Source organism: Phalacrocorax aristotelis, chromosome 1, assembly GCF_949628215.1.
Source record: "Phalacrocorax aristotelis chromosome 1, bGulAri2.1, whole genome shotgun sequence".
In the NCBI taxonomy this organism is placed as follows: domain Eukaryota; kingdom Metazoa; phylum Chordata; class Aves; order Suliformes; family Phalacrocoracidae; genus Phalacrocorax; species Phalacrocorax aristotelis.
The window spans coordinates 14659914-14685528 of NC_134276.1; the positions used below are offsets into that span (position 1 = coordinate 14659914).

The following is a 25615-nucleotide window of genomic DNA, read 5'->3' on the forward strand; positions in this document are numbered from 1 at the left end:
GCAGTGTGCCCTGGCAGCCAAGAGGGCCAACCGTGCCCTGGGGCGCATCAAGTGCTGTATTGCCAACTGGTTGAGGGAGGTGATTGTTGCGCTCCACTCTGCGCTGGTGAGGCCTCACCTTGAGTACTGTGAGCAGTTTTGGGCACTACGGTATATTAAGGATTTACAGCTACATCCATTCCTGCACCCCTCCCTGTCTGGGTCCCCATGGTTTGCAATCTTATCATCTGTTGTAAAGTCCAGGTTGATCTTCCTGGAAGTGATGCCGGTGGTTTCTCAGTAGTCCATCAGTTAGTGTAGCTGGTGAGGTTTGTTTCCTGTCATTGTCTCCACATTTGTTTGGTCAGGTCTGTGTCTCTTTAGATGTTGTTTCTGGTTTCCCCCATTTTCCTTTAATTTCCCAGTTGACAAGGTCTCCCATCGGATAACCCTGGTGGAGAGAATAAAAATTCTCACAGTCTCACTTGCCCTTGTCCATTAGTGTGACTGACCAGGTTTGGTTCTTATCACTGCCCTGTATGTTTTGTTTATGGCTTACTCCTTTTCTTATTGTCCCTTTTTGCATTGAAAAAGGTCCTTGACCAAATACCCTTAAAGAAGCAGACACTCTCCTTTCATATACAAATACGACTACAGAGAAAAAAGTTGCATCATTTCTTCACCACATTATGATTCTTTCCCACCTCTTCTATCACTTTTTCCATTCATATTCAGAAGCACCAGAAAGTATTAAAGGAAGCTTGAGGCAAAAATGTTTCTAATAACCCCAATTAACAACAAAAGCAATATTCTTATATACTTTTCAGCTGTTCATTCTTTCAAGAATGTCAGTTCATACTGCACTTTTCCCCAAGTATTAAATAAATATAGCAGTATTGGGAGCATTAAGGTAACACCAGGCAGTCTCTTAATGTATTTTGCAATAATTTTCCTTTCATCCTGAACTGCTATGCATTGTTGTCATAACTATCATGAGAAAGAAAGCTCTGCTAGTCACAAGGAGTGTGAACCCTCATTCCATTTGCATGAATTCGCACAACTTAATGTTTCCTTGGTTTATACTGGTGGATTTTTTTTTCCCTCAAGACGAGCTCCATATCTCACAAATTCTTCCTTAAAAGAACAGAAGCAGATGATAATTCACGTCTCTGTAGTAACCATAGCACATGTATAATTTTAATCTCTTCTCTGCAGCTCCTCAGAGTCTCAACATAGATTTTTCAGCTGAACTGCAACAGATATTTGTGCAATAGTGTAATACCACTTTTTCAGCTCTGCTATAATTTATTAGATAGCCTAAAATTGGTAGTTTACTGCCTTTCTTTTCTACATCATATTGTATGCACATAGGTCTGAATCTCAAAGTGTGAGCTCAGATTAGTGTGAACAGTCTTCCTGTTGAAATTGCTGCTAATCAACTAATTAAATGTCACAAAATCCATATATATGCATACATGTGTATTTAAAATACAATCATATGCTTTATATTTATCTAGTTGTTATTCCCAGACTTTTGTACTTAATGCCACTCTATATATGACTGGTTTATTTGCCATCTCTTTATGCTATTGATTGTGTCTGCTCTATTCATTGGACCATGTTTGCCCAAGGTTTTATAAAGCAGCAGCTGAGCCAGATAATAGGGGCAGATTCCAAGGCTGAGAAGCATATCAAGATCATTTGGTAGAAGACCATGTAAAGTGAGGGAGATTTCAACCAGAGAATGTGCAGTCTTATAACAGTCATTGCCTACTCTTAGCCTCCAAATTTGCTTTTGTGAACTTAAATCTTAAATGATTTGTCCTCCTCAAGAAATGCATAAGCAAAACTTGTCAGAAATTGTTTGTGATTGCATCTTAAGGTTACTTAATAGTCCACCAAGGGACTGGTTCTTCTTACACAAATTTGACCACAAACTTCTTTACTGTCAGAAAATGAATCATTGACTTTTTTAGAATCTGAACTTAAGAACAAATATAAAATGTTTAATTTAGTAGACTATGTCCTGCCAGGTTCAGCTAGATGAATTAAAAAGCTGCAATTCTTTTGAAGATTTTTCATGAGAATAATATTAAAAATGTCCCGAAAGATAGTGGATGCAATGTTTTCCTTCTATTCATGTGAGAGCAATATCAAGAAAAATCTACCCCTTCCTCCTACACAGAAATCTGCTTACTCTGTGCCTATCATCACAACTGCGCTTCTTAAGTCTGCTGGAAAACTATAGAAGTTACCAAGGAAATGGACTGACACAAAGCTTCTGGCACCTTGCCTTAAGTCAACAGATATCCTATTACCAGAACACAGATCTTCCCATGGAGTTCAATTGCTCACATAGAGCTCCTTTGGATTTAAAAAAAGTAATGTTCACAGGAAAAAACTAATTGTAAGTCTTCAGCAGCAGTTTATTTTCTTTTCACTGTCTAGCTTTAGGATTTCCTATCTGAATCGTAGCAGGGTCAGGATTTTTGAGCTCCTTTGTCCAATAGGATGCAAGAAATCTTGTATTATTGGCACTCATTAGCTTTAGGATGTGGTAAAACGTTTTCTGGGGTGATCTTTGCTGTTCCTTCATGTCTCACATCACCCTATGGATCAACCCCTGATGTCCGCGTACCTCTCCTGACCATGGCACTTCTCATCTAAGGGAATGACTATTTTGTGTTTTTCCAAGCTCTATTTTATTGGAGCTCTTAATCAAAAATCAAGGTTATTCTCTCCATACTGACAGTATGAAGATTCCTGATCTTCCTCTTCACGCTGTCACTTCTGGGGCCTACCCTATCTCTCTATTCTACCTTCTGCGGTCTGCACGTTAAAAAGGATTTTGATGAATGGGAGAGGATTTGGAGGATTCAGCAGAAAACAAGAATTTCTTATAAAAATTTTGAGTTTATTTTGTTTAGGATTTCAAAGGAGGGCTACCGATCCACTGATACATAGGCAATAAAAATACAATCACAGTGGCTTCTGCAATCTAGCAGGTAAAACAGTTACAAAATTCAGAATTTTAAACTTAATGATAAATTTTTTATTGGGAATAAGATGCAGCTTCACAGGGAATAAAAATAACCACTGGAAGAACTTGGCTAGGAAAGTATTGACATTTTTTTCTCGAAGACTTCTATCTTAAACAGCAGTTAATTTAGAGAATACTGTAGTTCATGATACACAGGAGTTACAGTAGGTGATTGCAATGATAATGTCTGTATTTATCACTTCTTAATGTATCTAGAGATGTTTAAAAATTGCATTCTATACTTTTGTCTCTTGCATTTTCTGTTGGGAGCAACATGGCAGCTATTCACTTGCTGAATACTAACTGAAGACAGTAGGTAAAACTTTTGCAAATGATCCTCCATTAGGAACACTTATGACAACTTGAACTGTTGGTATACCTTAGGGTATGTAGTCTGATTAGCTCTTGATGTCGATGTACCATCTTTTTATTGTTCCTGAAATTTACTCTTGTACTTTTTGTCTTCTGCAGTGTCCAGATAGAGTTAATTTTCTTCCTAGTAGCTGGTATAGTGCTGTGTTTTGGATTTAATATGAGAATAATGTTGATAACACAGTGATGTTTTAGCTGTCACTGGGTAGTGCTTACACTAGTCAAGGACTTCTCAGGTTCCCATGCTCTGTTGGGTGTACAAGAAGCTGGGAGGGGGTGTAGCCAGGACAGCTGACCCAACCTGTGTCTGCTTGGGTCCTTGGGAATATCCCAAAGGGATATTCCATACCATATGACATCATGCTCAGTATATGAATAGGGGGAGCTGGCCAGGGGGCAGTTATCACTGCTCAGGGACTGGCTGGATGTCAGCCACATAAGCGGCTGCATCACTTGTTTTTCCTGGGTTTTGTTCCCCTCTCTTATTTGTTGTTTTCATCATTATTATTATTATTATTATTAAACTATTATTATCTCAACCCATGAGTTTTACTTTTTCCTTCTGATTCTCTCCCCCAGCCCACTGGTGGGGGGAGGGTGGGCATGCAGCTGTGTCGTGCTTAGCTGCTGACTGGGGTTAAACCCGGACATCCAGTCAGCTACATATGAGATACCTGATTTATTCTCTGTGACAATCATTGTACTAACCTTGCCATGTCTAACCATATAAAACAAATTCAGACATTTAGACATGAAGGAAATGGCCATTAATGTAACCAAAATTATTAGGAATACCTTTTTATTTTCCCTATATTTTAGTCTTAAATTGTCTGTCCCCAAGAGGCAGTTTACCAACAATCCTCTTCTGGCAAAGGAGTTCCTTGAAGATATTCAAAACTTGAACACACAGGGCAGCCTGATCAAAGCTGGTCCTGCCTTTAGCAGAGGGTTGTAATGATCTCCAGAGGTCCCTTCCAACCTAAATTATTCTGTGACAGTTTTATGAAGGAAAAAGGAAAAGTTTCTTGGCCAAAGTCAAACTCCAGTTTCAATAGTCTGAATTCAAATTAATTTGCTATGAATAGTAGGCTCAAATTTAGCTGTCCAAATTTACCATACTCCAAACAAAAATGATGCAAAAGATCTGACTGCAGCATAAGCTGTGATTTTTCTCTTCTATGAGGATGAAACAATAAAAGATGGAAATGGCTTGATCTCCCTCTGATAATTGTATACAAACATACAGCGGTGAAAACCAGGGAAATATGTAGGTATAATTCCTCTTTTCAAGGTGGATGGAAGATACTGCTTGGTGGTATACTATTTCTGTGAGTATGCGGGTAGTGATGGTGTTGCCATGTGCAGAGAGAAGCTGGAGCCATGCCTCTGTACAAAGTAAAGCTCTTCTTCATTTCCAGCCTTGGAGGGAGGTTAAAACCTGGAGCTGCTGTGTCTCACAGGTGCATACTGTGCAGAGCAGCATCTCCTGAGCTGTTTTCCTCTAAGTGTTAATGCCAATTGCATACCTTTATGTACCTACATATTTTAAACACTGGTTTTGGTGAAAGAGTGTTTCAAAACACAAACAAGTTATTTCACAAAATGAAGTATGATCTTTTTGTCAGTGTATTTTTACCCAATGGAAACACAGAACTGCTTTCCAGACAGGATGCCCATAGAAAACTTTTTATGCCCCCTGCACACCCCTGCACAAAGCCTGAGTATGTTGTAGGCCTGCTTGTTCCTGTACACTGCATGCTTTAAAAAGTAAGGTTAGTATACATGTGTTTAAGAACAGGAGCTGAGTCAGGACAGATTTCAGATAATTCAGCTAAGTCCCTTCACAGTAACTTGTCTGGCTGGCACTCAGATCTGAATCCCAGAAGGTATTTTTTTGTGAATTATTATTCTCTGGAAATATTTTTCCCCTTATAAGCATTGCAGATATATGCATCATTCACAAATGGGTGTTCTATACTGTCTTGCTCTTCTTCAGTAATACTGATTCTGACACAAAAGTAAAGTCACAAAGTGATAGCTATTGTGGTTAAGTTTACCTTTTGTGATACTCTGTGAAGTTAATGGAATGATATAAGGGATTGATTTGACCCCTTTCATCTACAGTTTCAACAGATTAATAACTGTAGTTTATTTTCCTTATCACCAGCACTTTTCATTAAATTATTTTTTTCTATCTATCTTATACACTGTGCTTTACACAGCATTAGGTTGTTGGAAAATATTTATATTCCACGTTAACCTTCTGTGCCTCTGGACTTTGCCTATTCAGATAACAGAGGCACAAGGAAACTCATCTGCATGTAGGGTTGTACACAAAGTATACTAGAGAAACAGCTCTGGTACATAAAGGACTTAATGGAGTTACCTATTAAACTCTCAGAACCTTTTTAGAAAGACAGTCCATGTGGAGGGCCTGTGTTGTTCTGGTATGCTGTACCTGGGGTTTTTAATTTCTTGGTACTAATTCAGTAGAAAGAGTTGAATGCCTGGAAAGGACTTAAACAAAAACATGACAACAAAATAAATGGACTACTCAAAGCCTGATTTCCGAGGATATAATTTTGATAAAATCCTTGCTGATGTAAATGAGAGAAAAATCTAAACTTACAAAGATAAATAATGCCTTCCTGCCTCTAACAGGGACTGCACAGTGACTATATTAGATAATTTGTCTGATAGAAATGAAACCTGTTGCCAGAGTGTGTTGAATGTCACAGCTGTCCCCTGAGATCCTTGTATTTGTCAACATAAAAGGGTGCCCATTTACTCAAGTTGTAGACGCTCATGCTTTTAGCGCTAAGAGATTCTGACTGACTCCGTCATGGTACCTGAATTGCAACCTCTTTACAAATATTGAAGCAAGAAAGTTCTTCTATCACAATTATTATAATAATAATATCAAATTATTTTAAAAGTTCTCTAAGTAATTACAGCAGCAATAGGGTGAAGTTTGAGAGGTGAAGATTAAGGACTCGGATACTTAGCAGAAAACAGTCCCTGCTGATGAGATCTTTTTATTCTATGAGATGATGAATTGATACTGCATCCAGTTTCTGACCCACCAGTAGAGAAAAAACAATAATAAAGTAGAAATAGTTCAGGTGGCCATCCACCAAGGTGGTGAGGGCTGGAGCACTTGCCCTGTGAGGAGAGGCTGGGGGAGCTGGGTTTGTTCGTCCTTAAGTAGAGACAGCTTCATGGGACCTAACAGCATCTCCCCATTCCCTATAAGGACATTAACATGGAGATGTATCCAGAATTTTCAAAGTGGTGATTGCCAGGAGGAAAAGAGAAAATAGGCACAAACTAGAAAGAGGGTTATAATGAGAAACATTTCCCCCATGAAGACAGCCAGGTGATAGCACAGGTTCCCCAGAAATGTTACGCAGTCCATCCTTGGAGGTTTTCAAGACCCAACCAGAAGAAGCTCCAAACAACCTGGTCTAACCCTCTGGATGACTTTGCTTAAACAGATGATTGGACCAGCAGCCTCCTGAGGTCCCTTCCACTCTGAATTATCCTCTGATCCTATCATTTCTCTGACTTCCAGTTTCTATGTGTTCCTTCATCTGTTAAAAAACTTTGACTTTGTTATTGCAATAAGCACTGAGTGTTTATATTGTTGCCCTTAAGTGAAATTTACTGCAGGGTAGGGCTGTGAAGTACAGTATTATTAGTTTATGCAGAAGGGAAGCAAAGACATGCATTTTCATGTTCTGAGAAACAGAACTCAGAACATGACAGAAAGGCCTCTGACACCAACCTGGATTACACAAACTGGAAGGGGAAAGAAATACCTCGTAGACTGACTTAAATATAGAACTTTCATATAAGGGTGAGTTGAGTCCTTCACTGTAGGAAGAACACAAAATAGAATATTAAACATCTAGCATTAGGTTTTTGAACTTATCACTAAGGGGAGTTTACTGTTAGTTTAGGAATTTCAGCAACTGATGTTTGTTTAGGGGAAAAATTCAAAACAAAACATGAGAACAGTAAGGGATTTTTCCCCCAGTACTGTGAGCTTGTTGATATGACAGAATATCTAAATTACAAGCTGTCTCTTCAAGTTCACAGAATTTGGCTGAATGTATAGTTAACGGCTAGAAGACATAAAGTATCCTCAAGAAATATCAGCTTTAGTTTCAAAATAGTGGTTTCACATGTGCCCTGAAAAAATGAAAGACAGATTTATAAGCTTATATGGTGCAAGATAAAAGAAAGAGCTACAAACCGGGACCTGTGTCATTTGTTTGTGTGGCACTGTGGCATTTTGAAGGTCAAATTGCAATGAAAGCTCTGGCTCTATCAGCCACAACTCCTTGTAGGTGGACAGAATATGAAAGCACCTCCACCACTCCATCCATGGATGCATGGCACAAACGCTCTGCTTACCAGTGGAGATATTGAAGAATAACCCATCTCAAACAAAAAGCAGTCAGTTTCCTCCTGATTTTCCCCTTCTAAACCCTGATATCTGTCAGCTAGGGAGAGTGTGTTCCACCCTGCTTAGCTCCTGACCATCTGATAGATCTGAAAGATTCAGATTTATCTCCTCCTGCACATTCCATCCTTCCCTTATGAAAGAACAGATTAATGCCACAGACAAGATTTGGGATAAAAGAACATATAAAGGAATGTAAAAATAGTATTTGTCTATTGTATTTGTTATTTTAGAAGTTACTTATATTAAGAATTGAAAAGGAATTACAAATGGCCCTCTTTTGATACTGTTTCTGTGACTCAACCAGTAAGAACAGGCATACCTTGTGGAAAAATCACACGTTATACAGAAAGTGTGGGCAAATTTCTTTACTCTAAGATAGAGTATGGAGAAAATGGAAATTATTTTAGTCCACTGTAGTTAAACTGCATTTCAAATTTGCATTGGTATGTTAACCATAAGGTTGTGAATTGCACCTACAGAGGACGTCCTACTCTTCTTTCTGGAGAGAAGAGGAATGTCCTATATTGTCCCTCCAGTTTTTGCTGTTGTAAGCCATAACTGAAATCTTCTCCTAGATCTGAAGATGAACTAGGCTTGACCTTCCACATCTAGCTAAGCAATTCGAGCCCATATATGGGCTAAAATTAATCTGTAGAAAACTTATCTTTTTAAGGCTCTTGTGAAAGCTTGCTGGAATCAGCTCCCACATGAAAATATTCATATTGCATAACCAAATGAGAAAGAACCCAGTTTCAGGACTGGCCTAAATGACAACTCCTGAAAGGTTGTTTGGCTCTGTGCTTTCTGAATGACAAGCCGTCATCCCATAGTAAAGATGTGTGCCGACCACTTACACACTTGCAAGTGTACCAGAGCTTTTTTTGGAATGCTTGCAAAAACTGTATGTATTTTCTCGTCTTTGATATAATTGACTAGTGTAGACTCTCAGTGCAAAACAACTTTGGAATATATTCTCAAATACATACATAGGCATATCCTTGAACACATCACTTTTTTGCTTTTTCTTATTTACACATGAAGATTAAAAACAAGGATGCAGTAAAATCTGTGAATGTTCACTGAGAATTTTCATACCTGAGATACATTAAGATGGATGCTTAGGATGAGGTTAGCTGAGCAATAGACACTTATCTTTAACCAAAATCTATTTAAACATTTAAATATTTTTTTCTTTCCACCCAAAGATTACATGAAGTTAATGATTCTGGAGATTATGTTTCACATAATATAAGAAAAAGGCACAACAACAGCTATTTTACCAAATACCAATTGAGCAGTCTGCTGGGGGAAAACAGAATTTGCATCCCCTTCATAGCTGATGTATTGGACATCCCTTCTCTACAGGCACGGTGCCAAGAGCGTCTATGCCAGGTCTACTGAAAGGCGATGTCTGTAAGATCTAACAAGACTGACCAGTCATTGTCCTTGCCTACAAAACACTTCAGGAAAGGTTCATAAGTCTTTGGAGAAGTTCACTGCAGTAATAAAAGAAGATAAAATGACACTTAAGAAAGGTTGTAGAGGAAATAAATCTGGAATTTCATTTCTTTTCCCTGTGATCCCAGTGACCAAGAACATAACTATTAAGCTAAGTAGAAAACAATGGACCTAAATCAAGGCTGGGATAAACAAAAGTAATGTCAAACTAATGAACAAAAAGATTAATTTTTTGGCATAAATGGATATTTTCACTGAATATATTTTGTTTGCTCTGCTGGTGTACTTAACCTTACTTATGCTGTATTCAGATTAATCATTTTCTAACTAAAGTTTTTGAAAGAACTGATTTCTGTTCTCTGATGAAATATCACTGTATTACATTATTTTCCATTGTCACATTATTTTCCATTGTCACATTATTTTCCATTGTCACATTATTTTCCATTGTATCTACTTCCTTTGCCTTTGGCCTCTTGAATCTGCAATTATAGGTGTTTGGGGTTTTTTCTATAATAGTTATTTTCAAACTTCAGAGCATTAATTTGTGCCATCTCTCAGAGATTGTTATAGACTACCTTGCATCTTCAGCCTCAAGCATTTAATTCAAATCCTTGTAAAACCAATAGGTTTCTGTTGAGCAGCTATGCATTTCTGTAACTTTTCTTCATGACCCACTGAGGATTACAGGTCTGTTGGTCAGAAATTACTGTTGTACTGCTTTACTTGCCAAATGTGTAAGTATTTGTTCAACAGTTTGGATTTTTCTTCATCATATCAATTATATCATAGTCCCATTCACTTATTATTTTAAAGGAGGACAAGTGCAGACAGGGGAGCAAAACCATTTCTTTCTAACAGGTCAGCAATAAGAGTGTGTTCAAAGGAGTAGAGACTTAATACTGCCTAACAAGACATGGGGAACTTAATACTACAGTGCAGCCTCATGTACTAAATAACAAGATAGTTGGGTTAAATGAAGTGGTAAAACACAAATTAGATCCTTTCACATGCAATAGATTTCACATTATTTATTTATTATAGTTACGTATATTAACAGCTACTATTTGTGTAGTTTGATTACAGACACTAAAATATATGAGTGTATTTAAATTTTGTATGGTATGTTCACCAAAAAATCGCCGACAGAATTGCAATTCAATAGAGGATAACTATGAACATTTTTTTTTAGTTTAAGACTTGCTTGTTTCTTCCATCACTGTCACTATTTGTACATCAGAAATTAGTGTTACAAGAGAAAATACTGATCCTCCTCCCATTTTTAATTAGGAAGCTTTTCTAGCCTTTATACGTATATCTCATCATACATACCTGTTAAGTTCCTCTTCAACTCTGAATTAAGAGAACTAAGAAGCACTCAAATAACTTGGAAGTGTTTAAATAATAGTGTCATTTGAAAGGAAGAATTTAACAGGCAGAAATACTCAAGCTCTGAGAGGCTGAGGAGCAGGTTTACATGATAGCAATCATGTTTTGTGTTGTCTACTTAAAATCAATACGTACCCAAAGGCATTGCTTCTCTGACATTACAGGTGTTTCTAGAGAGGGAAGTGGCTTCCTACACTCTTTATAAAGTCAATGCAGTAAAGTAGATGCATAACAAAGCCACTCCATTCCTTCCTTGTTATTTTGAAGGCCTTTTGTTTCCACTGAAGTTACAAGCAATAAATAGGAAATGTTAGCTGCTTTTCTGCATGCTGGATTTAGTTTGCTAGTCATTTGAAGCGTACATTTAATGATGGTGGCACTTCTGCCATCCTCTTTTCTCCAATAAATGTCTTGCCAAGATGGAGAAATTAGGTTGTCTAAAGTATTACTCAGGCTTAGAAGACTGAGCTGAAGGTTTTCCTGCACAGGTACATTAATCACCAAACAGGTAGGCAAAAGATGGAATTTGCCACATCGTAATATTCTTTTATAAGTCAATGTAAAATTCTTTAATACAGGTAACTGATACATTTCCTATACTGCAGAACAATAAGAAACTCATTAAGCGTAAAATTAAATGTGTATATCCAAGTTGTTTCAAATTTAAAGCTACCATCTTTGTCCTGGAACAGTATCTTATGATACAATTAGTGCCACAATATGAAAGCCTATGAGGTTAAAAGCTGAATTTGCCTTTATTTGGAAATTGTTTGGAAAAGTACTACACTCGTATACTAATCTCATGTGTACCTTTTAAAAAATTAGTTAACTCACTGCTGTAATGTTAAGAGCAAAAAACTTGCTTCACCTTCTACTAATGAAGGGTCAACAGAGTTAAAGTGTTTTATACTTGTCTTTTATTACTTTTCTTACATGTATCAGAGGAATCCTTTGCCATCTTCTGCTCCATTTTATCAGGGCATTGCAGACAAAATAATGGTAATGAGAAAACAATCTGAGTTCAAGGAAATAATAAAGTGCCTCTAAATGCACTTTTTTCTTTCTCTTTTAATGTCAGATATCTACACTATAGGCAGCTGCAACTACCTAATTGTTAGATTCCCTACTTAGTCTATTGCAATACCAGGATGTAAGTTATTCATGTCAAGCTGACATCTAAAATAGGTCAAATGAATCAGCCCTTTGAAGTGTCTATTTCTTTGCATTCTCTTTAAAGGAAGATTAGGATGACTGGCTCAGATGTAGCTATCAAGCAACTGAACCCCACACTGAGAATAAAATTTAGCACACACAAATATTGCTTTTCTGGTGACATGTTAGAAGGAAAGAATTAATCTGTATTCCAAGCAAAAAAAATTCCCAAATAATAGGGGTAACAATTTGAAATGTTGTTCTATTACATTCAAAAATCATTTGCATACAAATCAATTTAAAAAAGGTTTTCTCAGTACTAGCATTATACTGTTACCTTAAAGTATAATCACACATGAATCTCCTCAACTAAGTCACCATTACTTAGTCACACTACCATTCATTTTAGGTTTGCTTACATTTGATTAATATTTGGTGGGCCGTGGGCATTTATGATATGACTTCATCTGAATCAGTAAGTGTAAATTTTCTAACACTATGTTTTTACTTGGAATGAGCTTAATCACAGTCAATTTTAACCTACAATACATGTTTGTATTGGTAACTAGAAACATGCAATATTTAGTAGTAATTGACTTGGATAAAATTAATATATGATACCACTGTAGTTGTTCTTGTCAATAATTTGCAATTATGTTGATAAAAATCCCATTTCATCTCCTTAGAGTGTGAAACATGTAAAATGGGTTACAATGAATTAAACAAAAGAGTTTATATTAAATTACATTGATAGCATGGATACAATTCTCCTCAGATATTTAGGTACTATCTCCTTAAACATCAGTCCTTCAAATGAGATTTCTTCAATCATTCTTAAAGTGATAACACTGCAATAATCTGGGATCATTTTCTTATTTTCTCACGCATCACTGAAAAGCCTTCGCTATTTTTTCTTCTTTATCTTTTCTAAGAATATCTGAGTTTTCTATTATTTTTTGTGTAAAAAATTTGTGCATGGAATCTATGTTAAAAATCACATTCCATGGTTTATACAAACATCTATGCACATATTTAAATCTGTTAAGAATACCCATGGAGTTCAAGGGGACCGTTTCTAGGAGCGAACTTAAACAATCACATGTTTATTTGTGGGATCAGCTAGGCTCACTAGGAGATTGATTCAGAAGCTCAGATATTTTATTTTAAAGCAAGTAAATTATGGAAAAGCCTTTTTCCTTTTCCCACCTTTAACTTAATCAGAATATTTTTTCTTAGATTTAGGCATTTATCACTGTAAGATGTTTTCTGTAGTGCAAATTAATCTCAGAATTTTTCTCTAAAGCCTTTTAGATTTGTCAACCTCTTTTTACAAGTATGGCATCAGAACAACATATTTTACTTAGGTGACAAAGAAATTTTCAAAGGACCTGATTTTCAGACAGCAAAAACTCAGCCCTTTTTGGTAAAAGCAACTATAATTCTCACTGGAGTGTGGGAAAACAAACTACCTTTATAACATATAACATTAACCATCTAGAACCCAAAAGGTATGATTAATATATTCCTCCTGAAGTATTGCAGCCTCACGTATGAAGAATTTCACCTATTATTTTTAGTTAGTAAGGTTCTTCAGCTGTGTCAGGTCTCTTGTAAATGAATACCTTATATTCAGAAACAATCCTTTTAGCACCTCTGAGATTACTGATCTGCTTGTTCCAAGCCATTCAGTAATCATCTGGCAATATTGCTGCAGAAACTTTTTCTGCAAGTACTTCATCTATGGATTTTTTTTCTGATTTTCCCTTTGATATTCATTAATATCTGAATCATTCTTTATATTATTTCATAATATTAAAATCTGAGCAGCCATCTTCATAGTCTTCTTTTCACACTCTCTAATTATTTGGTCAACTTCACTATAAAATCCAGACATTATTTTCTACACATTGACACTTTTCTTTTTCTGAAGTGAATTTGCAGTTCTTTCATACAGCGCATTCGCTACAGAAGCTTGGAATCTTTCCTTGCTGGTAAAAAGATATGTATTTAGTCTGCTCTGCCAAATGCACACCATACTTTTGAAATGGCTAGAATTCTTTTTAACGTTTTTCCCCCCATGTCCTCTTTTATGTCTGACTCTCTCGAATAACTGTTGTAACTGCTTTTTGGTAGGTTACTACAAGGGCAGTTCCTAACAGGTCTGATTCCTCTACCAGAATTTTTCTTATTACACTGAAAATCCATGTATTCAGTGCTCGAAAATTCTCTAGACTGATTTTTGTTGGTTTTTTTTTTAATCTCTCAGGGGTTAATTTTGCCCACACTACTCAGTACCTGTATCACAGAGTCCAGTATTTTCTTGTGGCAAATCTTTGTCTAAACCTGCCTGTGATTATGGTCAATTACAGCTTTAAGGTTTACAAGAGCTGTGTAATTCATTAGTACTAATGTAGGAGGAAGTATAGTTCTTTGGTAGGACACCCAGACCTGTCCTATGAGCAAGTTCAGTTGACTTAAATGGAAATCTGCCTTTCAGGATTTTTTTGTAAAGGATTGCATACTGCTTTGGTTAGGGATGGCTGCAGCCTTAAATAGCGTGGACCAATACTTGATTCTCTCTTGTATGTTATGTGGTCAACTTATGAGAAAAGAAGCTGTCCTGATATTCTTCTCCACTGCATTAGTAATACTACCTAATTACCCATAAATTCCAAACCAACAGCTTTCAGAGGTTTGATTTTCCTTAGTTTCACTATCAGGAGTGTGTGCCACTGTTATCACTGGGACACACTTGGCAGTAATTTGCTTTGCCCTAGGAAGGTCAGTTAAAAAGAGAAGCAATTATTAGATTGCTTAAAGAAATCAATCCACATTGTGGAGCATCTAAATTACGTAGTTCAGGAAACATATTTTACTTTTATTTCTATTGATTAATGGGCAATAATATATAATTTTGACAAATGACGAAGGAGTTTAAATGATCAAGCGAAATACTGAGGGATTGTTGCCTAATATACATTCCTAAAACAGAGACTGTGATTATTTCTTTGTGCAACCTTGTTGCTACATGGCAGCGTGCACAGTACTACTGGTGCCTTAATTCAGTTTCTTATATAGATATCTTAGGTAGGATACCATTTTGATAAGAAGCATAACAGTCTTGAGAAAAAAGAGAAAAAGAGAAGGTAGAGTAGTGGAGGAGAGGAGAGGAGAGGAGAGGAGAGGAGAGGAGAGGAGAGGAGAGGAGAGGAGAGGAGAGGAGAGGAGAGGAGAGGAGAGGAGAGGAGAGGAGAGGAGAGGAGAGGAGAGGAGAGGAGAGGAGAGGAGAGGAGAGGAGAGGAGAGGAGAGGAGAGGAGAGGCTGCATGCTAAGCAAGCTCTCTGACACTAGCATGAGGAAGGGTTAGAAAATAAGTGGCATAGAAGAATAACATTAGAATACAAAGAGAGAGGGGGGAGAAGTAAATGCCCTTCAGAGAGCACATGAAACAGCTTTAGCCAAATCCCATGAAATTTTGAAACCTTCTATGAAAGTTTAACTTTACTGATATGACAAATAAATAAATAGTGTGCCATTCATCGGCCACACATTAGATCATTAAATTAATGGCCAAACCACCTTCACAGGGCTTTTAATTGATGTGTTCTAGTTTATAGATTGAAAAGGTTAAAGTATGTAGACAGTAATTTATAGTAGTTCAGCTGACTAGTGGCAATTTATTTATCTTCAATGACTCTTGTTCAATTACATGCTCATATCCTAAACTGTGATTTGCAGTGACTCATATCACCTTGATATTAAGCAAAATAACATGCTTCAATACAAACTGCCTTATTAAAAACATTATCCAGCATCATATGTAACAACCAGCTGCTACCTAGGAAATACTCTGTGTTTGTAAGGCCTTCATTTCCAGTTAAGCTATTTAGCTAAGATCAAGATCTTCCAGATTTACTCCTTGCATGTGTCCAAGCACTTAGGTATCTTGTCACAATTGACTTATAGGTCATACTGGGTACCACAACTCCTAGTGAAGAGCAAATAAATAATTTCTGGGAGATTATGACCTTCTTTTTTTCTTTATGATAGACCAGAAGTGAAGTATGGAGGCATTTATACACGTCAGTTTAGTGAAAAGTCAGCACTGTGGAATGACTTGTCTAGAGTAGAGTCAGAATTGGGTATGTCATACCTCACAGAGATGGTGCCTGCAAGCCTCCAGCTGTTACTGGAATCTGGACACTTATGCCATTCTCCAAGTCTTATATCTGAATAGCATTTCTCAGATATTATATTTGTCCTAGTTCACGCACATATAACTTACCATTCTGAAACAAAAACTCTATTTATAGAAAAAATAATTTAGTCAGAAAAAAAAAAGAATAACAAAAATATTATCAAACACATCTTTCATTATTAACCTCAGAACAGGTACCCTGTTAGGGCAGGCTTTTCTCTTATTTTCTGCAGAGTCTCTGTCTGTACCACCTTTGCTGGATTTATGCCACTGAAGAAAAATATCCATGAAGTTAAAAAATCTTTGCCTGAGTTTGTAAATCTAGGTCCCCTTTGTAGTCAGTAAAGAGAAATAATCAATTATTCTGTAGGATTAATCTCTTCTCTAAATTAGAGATCTAAACTAGGTCAGATGAAACAAGTCATGGAAACATGGTGGTATTCTGTCAGTGTAGTATAAAAGAAGCAAGATAGCCTTGAATGCAGAAGCTGTGTAAATTGTAAAGATTTTAATTTAGGTGAGCTCAGCACCACCTCTTCTGAACCTGGGAAAATTTCCTTCCTTTTCAACCCTTCCCTGATGAGAATAATTTAATTTCTTAACTGTTTTATACTCTTCCTTCTGATAAATTCCAGCTTTGGCAAAGACAGATTTGGAACTTAAGAGATGTAGGAGAAAGGATCCTTGAGGCTAAAGGTTTGCAACATTGTCCTGTACATATGGAACTGAAGCCATTATGCTGTCTGGAGGACCAGACCCCATGAACTAAAAGTATTAGATATATATAAGCAATGTTTTACTCTCTGATATGAATTAAATCAATGAAATACTTAATATCTTATCCTTAAAGACTTGTTCACACAGAGTGGCCAGAAAAGGGTTTTTTCTCTATCTTACTAACACTGTTACAGATCAGTCTTCTGTGAACTACAACACCTATATAGTGATTTTCCAACAAGCTACAGGGAGGAGATTAGTCACTGTCAATTCAATATGAAATCAGATGGTAAGAAACTGTACTGTGATAGTTATTCCATGTTAAATCACACAAAATCCTAACTGGCGTTGCTACCTTTAGTCATTAATTAAAGGAAGGAAAAGTCATAGCTAGTTGAAGAAAGTTACAACAAACAAAACTGTGTTCACAATATAGCATTGAACATTTGGAATTAATTTAGTTGAAAAAAGTGACTAACAGAGCAAATAAGAAAATAGGAAGAAGCACTCATAAGTACTAAGGAAAAAAGTAAGAAAGTAGAATTATCAATACCGTGTATACAGAATTTATATGGGTTAGTATACCACTCAATGCCAGGAAAATGTGTTAAAAAAGATGCAAATAGAAATGTATGTTTCTCAAGATGCAGATAACATTACATAAAACAATGTGTTTACAAAAAAATACATTGCATATATTACTCAAGTGAAAATCTATTTGCTCAGAAGTTCTGGAAATAACACCATTTATTGACCCACTTTATTTTGGTGACTAAGTGTTGGCAACTCTATTTGAAAATCTTTCCTTTCATTTGTTGCTTAAGGTTGGTTATTTGTTTGGTTTCAGCTGTTGCTCCTAAATGACAGATCATGAATTGAACGAAAGGATGAAAAAAAATCTTAATTATATTTCCACTTCGTTCTGTGTTTTGCCCTCATATTGTAATATGCAGATATGAAAGACAGCTGAGAAGCATGCTGAAAGAATTATTGTAAGAATAGATGAAACCTGACAGGCACAGAATGATTGTAGTTAATTAATCATAACCATCAACAACTGTAACGGCAAATGTCCCAGATATCGTGCAATTAACATGGCAAGTTGAATCATATACCAGCTCTATAATTTTCAACACAATCTTGTTATTTTATTCTGCATGTAAATATTTCTTTTTCTAATTCACTTTGATCCAGTACTTCAGGATTTATGAGTGCAGAAATCCTTCTGAAGTTCAGGCAGATTTTGGTACCTACAAATTCCCTTTCTTCTTCAAGGCTTTGAGGAGAATTAAGCTTTATTGATGATACTGGTGGTATTCACTGGTGCTGTTGAAACTAGGTATAACAAAATAAAAAAATTCTTCAAAGCTCCTGATATACATAAGACTCCTGGGGCACCCTTTCATGAATGGTTAGATTAAATCAAAAAAATGAGTAGCTGGTCAGGAGAAAAATGTACAAGAAGCATATCAATTTATATTTTATATAAAATCTATGTAGGATCACAGGTAGTGAATATTTTAATTGAAAAGCAGTGTACCCTTTTAACAAGTATAGCATAGTAATTAGAAGCAAAAATATTTTTCCTTTTATAAAAAGTTCTATTTTTCTAATTAATAATAATTAATTATAAATAATAATCTAATTGGTGAAGAAATTAAAAAAAAAGTATTACACTGTATTTCATACAAGAATTAATAAATCATTTTAGGAAATAGTTCTATACATTTCTTATCTTTACCAGAATCCTTAATTATTACTATAATAATTTGTATTATGGTAGCACGTATTAGCCATGTTTATGGATTCATGACTTCTCTGTGATAGGAAATGTAGAAAGTACAAAAAGATGTTCTCTACTTACAAAGTAAAACAGTAGACATAGACAGCTAGATGAAGATGGGCAATAAACAGGATGATACTATTGACAGCAATGGACCAGGTAGCTTTGAATATTTACAATATATAAAAATTACATATATAAAATATGCCATTAAGGACAGAAAAAACAATGTTCCTTTAGTTAACTATTCCTCTGCATTGCTAGTGAAAAATTAGTTTAGGGCTAATGAATCAATTGTGAATACATTACAGTTCATGCTGATAGCATGGTAGAAAGAAAATTCTTTTCTTTTTACAAGAATGCACTCAAGGACCATCATTATTCAAACGTTCCTTAATGACTTCTCTTTATTTCTGAGGAAAAAAAATATGCATTGTCATATCCAAAAAAGATTCTGGAATATGTTGATCTAAATATAAGAAAATACAGTATCTTGCACCTTCTGTTCTTCATCTTTTACATTTTCAGACAGGAATCTTCAAGCTTTCTCATGAGCCTCTCATTGTCTTTTACTGGCACCCCCTGAAAACACCTGTATAACCACCCCCCTTCCTTAAAATTCTTCAATGAATCTGCAGGTGTACAGAGGTGCAGGGTAGCTGGCGTACAAATTTAAAACATCATTGCTTCTTGGTATTCTCATTCTGTTGTGTCTCGTTACATACTGTCATAGTAACTTCTCTGAGGAAAAGAATTACCTTTTTCAGGTCATGTCAGACTGATGATCCATGAAGGACTCAAAAGCTTTCTGGCAATAAATAATAACAACAGCAATGATAATAAGCATGATACATTCTAAAGTACTTGAAACTTGCCCTTATTTTGCCACCTAAAAGTCATATGGTAATGTGATTTTTAAAAGTTCAAGATGTATGGTTTTCCCATTAACCATGGTGAGGTGTGTTGCTGTCATGGCAGAAATCTTTTTGTCTAAGCTTCCTTTCACATCTTTTCTAGTTAACATCTTCAGTATTAAAAGTTACTTTTAGATCCAGTGATTGTCCCTAATAATATGACTCCACCTATTTAATCTGATATTCCTAGAAAATAGCTGTATGTCGATAATAAAATGATCTATTAATTTCTTTGGAGATCTCGATATTCTATGAGCACTGTATTTAATTAATCCAATTTAAAAGTTCCCTATGCAATTATATATGTAATTTCTTTTTAATACCTTCCTTTCATTCTTCTATAGCCTGTACTTATGGACTGTTAAACACAACATTTTTATTTCTCATTGTTTAGAGTGTACAGTCAAGCCATGTTTTTGATTTAGGTTATAATGAAATTTTGAAAAACATATTTTTAATGGAATTCCTTTCCCTGTAAATCTTACCTTTATAAAAGAGCTACTATTCCAGCTCAAGGTCTATTTCTTAGTCCTGTCTTTCAAATACAAGGAGAGGAAGGCTACCCTCTCTGTAGTGACAATGCAATGAATAAGTTTGTCCTTGACCTGACAGAAGAATTTTAGCTTGGGTAGAGCTATTTTTACCTTATTACAAAGAATATCGCCTGCTTCATATTTTAGATATCTTCAGTATCGCTTTAAACAATACATATCATATGATGTTCATTTTAAACTCCATAATAAATTTACACATAAAATAGTTTAAATTCACAGAATTGGGCTGGTTAAGAATTGACTGGTTTAAGTCACGGATAATGAATGACAGAGCCTTCCACAGCTTCCATGCTAGGTTACCAAGCAGTCATTTCCTAAAACAAATACAAGAACTGTTTTTAATTTTTAATTTGACCCTAATTTCATAGCAATCATCAGTGGACTGTTATCGGGGTCACAGAAACCTGCCACTTCACTCTTGCTGCCGTCAGTTGCAGCCAACTGATGAACACAGAGAATGAACAATCCCTCCTGTGCATGCCTAAAAGGCAAACTACAGTGAAAGCAAACTGGAAGGCTGCAAAGTGCTAAAAACTGCTCCAACTTTTGCACAAGTCCTTCTGTCAATGACAGAATATTTCCCCCTTTATTTAGTTGTTTATTTTGTTGCTAGTCCTGCAAAGTTTTCTGTTGCTTTGTCTGCCTTGAGATTTTTCTCGTTTATTTTCCATTACTCCTTTCACCTTCTGCAGAAGTGTTTTGTTTTCTGTTGGGTCTTATTTAAACTGATACTCTTGTGGTGTTGAGTGTCACTCTTCCACAATAAACATCGATAAAAATCTATGTGTGTTGAAAGAAACACATACTTCAGCTCCTTTCCGAAGAATGGGGATAGCCACTGAAAAGACAGGTATACTACCTGCAGCTGCTTTGGATCAGTGTTCTGAATGTTTTTCCCAAGCTTATAACTTCTGTCAAAGACTGAGTAATTCACTGAGCTAATTACACCTCAGGTATATGTAGGACATCCAGAAAGCATTGCACCAAACCCATTAGATTTAATGTCTTGTGTCTTGGAACTTCTCTACTGTTTCCCTTTTATAGTGGAGACCACTCCTGGGTCACAGGTTATTCTCTAGTGACACTGTATCATATTTGTTGAATTAAATACTTTTTTTAGCAGTAAAACTAATAAAATTGTGCTACTCCCACCGCACATGTTCCATCCTAGATGTTCTTTGCATGTTTGCATATATATTGCTAATACTATGTTTACATTAGAAGCGGTGACTGGCACTTAACTATATATTTTCAAAGTGGTCAGGGCTGTTCTTCATGTTAAAGAGTATGGAAGTCATGTAGATGGAACCCCAGGAAATGCTTTGAAAAGAATATAATAAGTGTAATCGTCATTGCCACTAACGCTGACGTAAGGGTAAATAAAACTAATCATTCAGGGCATAAGATGAACACCTATGAAGCACAAAAAGACATTTTCTTATCAATCAACCATACACATCATCATACTATGAAGGACAGACTCATTCTGTGTGGGGCTGTCTGACATGTCTCACATGTTACAGGTTTATAGTGCAGGAAGAATACTGAACTGATGGCCAGCACTGCTGTGTGAGATGTTACCGTCCCTACATATAAAGATGCATTCTGTCTACCCTTTCTTTTATTATCTTTAATTTTAGAGTTCTTACAGTAAAATGGTTGGGCTTTGAATACTTTTTCAATAGCTGTCTTTTCTCAATATGGCAGGATATGAAATGGCTGAGTTTTGCAGTAAGTGAATTAAATTTCCCTTTCATTTGATTCTTCCATTTTTGACTTATTATTTTAACGTGGGGGAACTGCAAGCATGACCATTCACCTTTCCTTCCTTTTAAGCTTTCCTACATTTATTTGTTTTACAGCTAAATCCCTGATTTTACACCTGTTAATCCTTTTTTTCACTGTATGCTAACAAGAAATCCAATTCAGAACTAACATAACCAAAAAGATCTGAAATTCAAAGCTCTTTGTTACCTTCTTTCTTTAGTTTGAAATTAATTGGTTTGAACAAATAGAAACATTAGGCATACATAGTACTTTTGTTTTTAACTAAAAAGAAGATTCCTGTTTTTCATTTTGAGAAAAAATGAAAAAAGAATATTTCTCCATCTCAGTGCAAATACAAAACAGGAAACTAGGAAAAAAATAATCCTGAGATTGCAACAGCTAATTGGAAAATAGCATTTATGCACCTGATAAAAAAAAATAGCAAAAACTCTAAGACTTTTACTTCTGCCTATAGAGGTTACAATTTAGGTGTCACAAATTTCCCTTATTTTATGTTGACCAGCTTCCAGGTTGTGCACCACAGATAGTAAAAACATCATGTCAAGGATGAAAAGATTTAACCCTAGGAGACACAGGACTCTACATTAAAATTAAAATATTTTTTCCCTTAGGAGAGGTTTATAAATAATAGGTTTTCTCCAAGAAAAAAAAATATTTTTCTAAAATTAAAGATTTCTTTAAAAATTATTCAGTATTTTAAATCGAGCTTGGAATTGAAATCAAAACACTGAAGTTCTTAATTTTTTTTTTAAATAAAAAATATTTCTGAAAATTCTGATTGCTTATTTTCAGGCTTACAAGAAATTGCAGAAAAAGCCTGTGGAAACAAATCTCAGAGACCTTTTTTAGAAGTAGAAAATATTGCTTCCTTGTCCTGCTCTCTGTATAAGTTGCAGAGAGTCTCTCCTCACACTGGTATGAAATTCTACTATTGAACTCACAATATTTTAATTTATTCAGCTATTGGGCTCTGATCCAAATATTTTCTAAAAGAAAAAAAGAAATTCTCCTTTTATAGTGCATAGAGAAGTCTTGCAGTATGGGTTTCAGGTAGTCAGGAGTATTACAGCTCTTTTCCTGATATCTGCAACGTAGGTTGTTTTTTTCCTCCAAATTCTAGGTAAGGAAGTACTGCTATGAAAATATCTATTCCAGTACATAGAGAAATGGCCTATGTATGTCTCACATAGTGACTGTTCTGGTTTCAGAACATCTCCTCAAAACACGCTGAAGCCATGACACACCAGTTCAAGTTCTGTCTACATTTTAAATTCACTGAGGTTGATTTGTGCATACAGTCTGGAACCTTGAAGGTATTTCAGTAGTAAATTAAACTGCATGTTTTAGGATGCCGAGACAGAGAAGATTTATCATATCTTCCTGAGAAGGAAGGCTACAAGGACAATTTTAGTGAAATCCAGTGTCTTTCTTGCCTGAAAAATTGACCTTGAAAAAAATACTTCATGACACGCACAGCTTTTACAAGGACTCTGCAATAATGTACTAAAAAAGATTATTGTATTCCTAAATTGTACATTAAAATCAGAGCCTAAGCATTGGTTTCTTAATAGATTGCAGAAAATATTAGTTGATATATCAGCTTCCTTTTACAAAAAAAACAGGACTTAACACAAACATACATAAAGTTGTAGACCCAAAATCACATGCAAGTGAAATCCAGATATTTTTAAGTAAGAAAACTTTTCATTGCAAGTTGTTCTCCCATTCAAAACAACTGGTTATGCAAGGATATACCAGCCTACTACTTTCTAGGCATAAAATAATGATTACATTGCTGCAGAATACACTATGAGGTAACATTCATTAGATGACACTTTTAAGTGAAGTAACACCAGATTGTATTATAACCCTTGTTGGGCTTATTTTAAAAAGCAATACAATATTTCATTAACTATTGCCTAGCAAAATTTTGTATAATTTGGGAATATTGTCCTGTTATTTGTTAAAATTCTACTGAAGCCCATCCATCTTTTCTCTGTTCAAATATTGTATCTATTGTTGAAATGAGAACACTGATCTCTTTTGGCCCAACACTGTGCAAGTTTAGATACAATTAAATTTTAGGCTTCTGCCAATGACATCTTTTAGAAATGTGCAAAAGCATTTGGAAAGATTAAAAGTCTCTTTCTACTTAAAAAAAGTGCATCTAAACCCATTATGAAATCCATTAAAGATCAACTCATATTACTTTTGAAAATCACTGAACTTCAGTTTTACTAAGCATGCAGCACGATGTGGAGCTTCAGCATCTGACAGAGAACTCTCAGCTGAGTGCAGCTTTCTTAAGCTCTCTTAAATTATTACTTTCTTTAGTAATAATTCTACTCAGCCTATTCAAACTGTATGGTGCTGTGTGGCTCGTACCAGCACCTTGGTCTGTACACAGAAATGAACAGGTACAGCTACAGGTCATTGAGTTTCAATGAGAGTTGCTCCCACTGGTCCTATCTATTCATATTTTGGGTCCTCTTTTAGTACCTGCAGAAGCTTCAGTGTCCTTTTCAAAGATATCTTTGGGTACCTTTACTGCAGCTCTTTTCCCCTTGATCCACATCAGAGAGAATTGTCCCTAGAAAAACCCTGAGTAAATAGAGGCTTTAGGTGGCATCCCTGGCACCGAGGAATGGATGAAGGTACCGGTCTGATGTCAAAACTGAACTATATCACATCTGTTCCGCTACAGATATGCATGCTAGAGCATAGCTATCCACCTCAAATGTGAAGCCAGGTCCAGTGTTCCCTGTGGTAAATGGAGTAATCAGATCTTCTGGTTGAGAGGCCACACAATGAACTGTTCATATCAGAGCCCTACAGCCTCATTCAAAAGGTTTTGTACAAAAAGTGAAATGTCCCTTATTCACCTGCTGAAGGGAAAATTTTGGAAGGAAAATAGATTTACCCACAACTGGACTGTGTTTACAACACCAGAGAAACCAGAATGAAAGTATTTAAAAAGAGTAAATGTCCTATAGGCTAGATTTGGTTTTAGAACCAATGAGGTTCATTTTCCCTTCTTCTCCTCACAATGTGCTGTGCATTGCCCAGGTGATGTTTATAACAGCATCAGTCTGGATGTTAACCAAGGTGTTCTCTCCACTTTTATTTCTTTCTTTTTTTCACTGTGCATAAATCATTTCTATTGGTGAAAAAAAGAAATGGTAAAAAGAAATAAAAACAGTATTAAATGTTTTTTGCAAATGGTATATATATTGTCTGCTGTTTTCCTTTGATACTCTATCGAAGTGCACTAATAAGAGTAATAAAGTGCTGATGCAACATGGAATTTTTTGTAATGGAAATAGATTTATTTTTAAATATTATAGATAAAGATATGAAAAAAGGAACTGTCAGCTTTACAAGAGGAAATAAAATGTAAGTCACAGTAGCGACAAAATTTTAAAACTTCGGTATGTAACTAAAATACTTTGTTCTTTTGATAGATCTGGGGAATTTTAGCGGTCGGACAAGAAGTGCTGTCTCTGTACGTGAAGGTCAAGGAGTTGTTCTGATGTGCTCCCCTCCATTTCATTCACCAGGTACAGTAGGCTGCAGCTTGTTTGCACACTGGTCCTTTACAGTATGCTGATTGGATGCTCAGTATTTTAGATACAATGTGTATTTGATTGCAGAACTTCAAAAATGATGTAACTGCCATTCTGCTGACAGTTTTTTGAGTACCAAAAGAGTAATTAAAACTTGTATACTGCAAATGCCACCGAATAGGAGCAGAGCTTCTGTCACAAGATTGTCTTATTCCCAGTTTAAAACTTGAGTGCACAACA

At 35.8% G+C, this 25615-nt stretch overlaps 1 protein-coding gene across 2 annotated transcripts in view; it reads left to right on the top strand.

Moving 5' to 3' along the window:
- The window catches only part of CNTN5 (contactin 5), a 673925-nt gene that overhangs the window by 457329 nt on the left and 190981 nt on the right, over nucleotides 1-25615 (top strand). For both annotated transcript variants that reach the window (XM_075081792.1, XM_075081802.1), the window contains one exon: nucleotides 25274-25369. In XM_075081792.1, the coding sequence (XP_074937893.1) occupies nucleotides 25274-25369 (96 nt within the window). The remainder of the gene's footprint in view (nucleotides 1-25273; nucleotides 25370-25615) is intronic.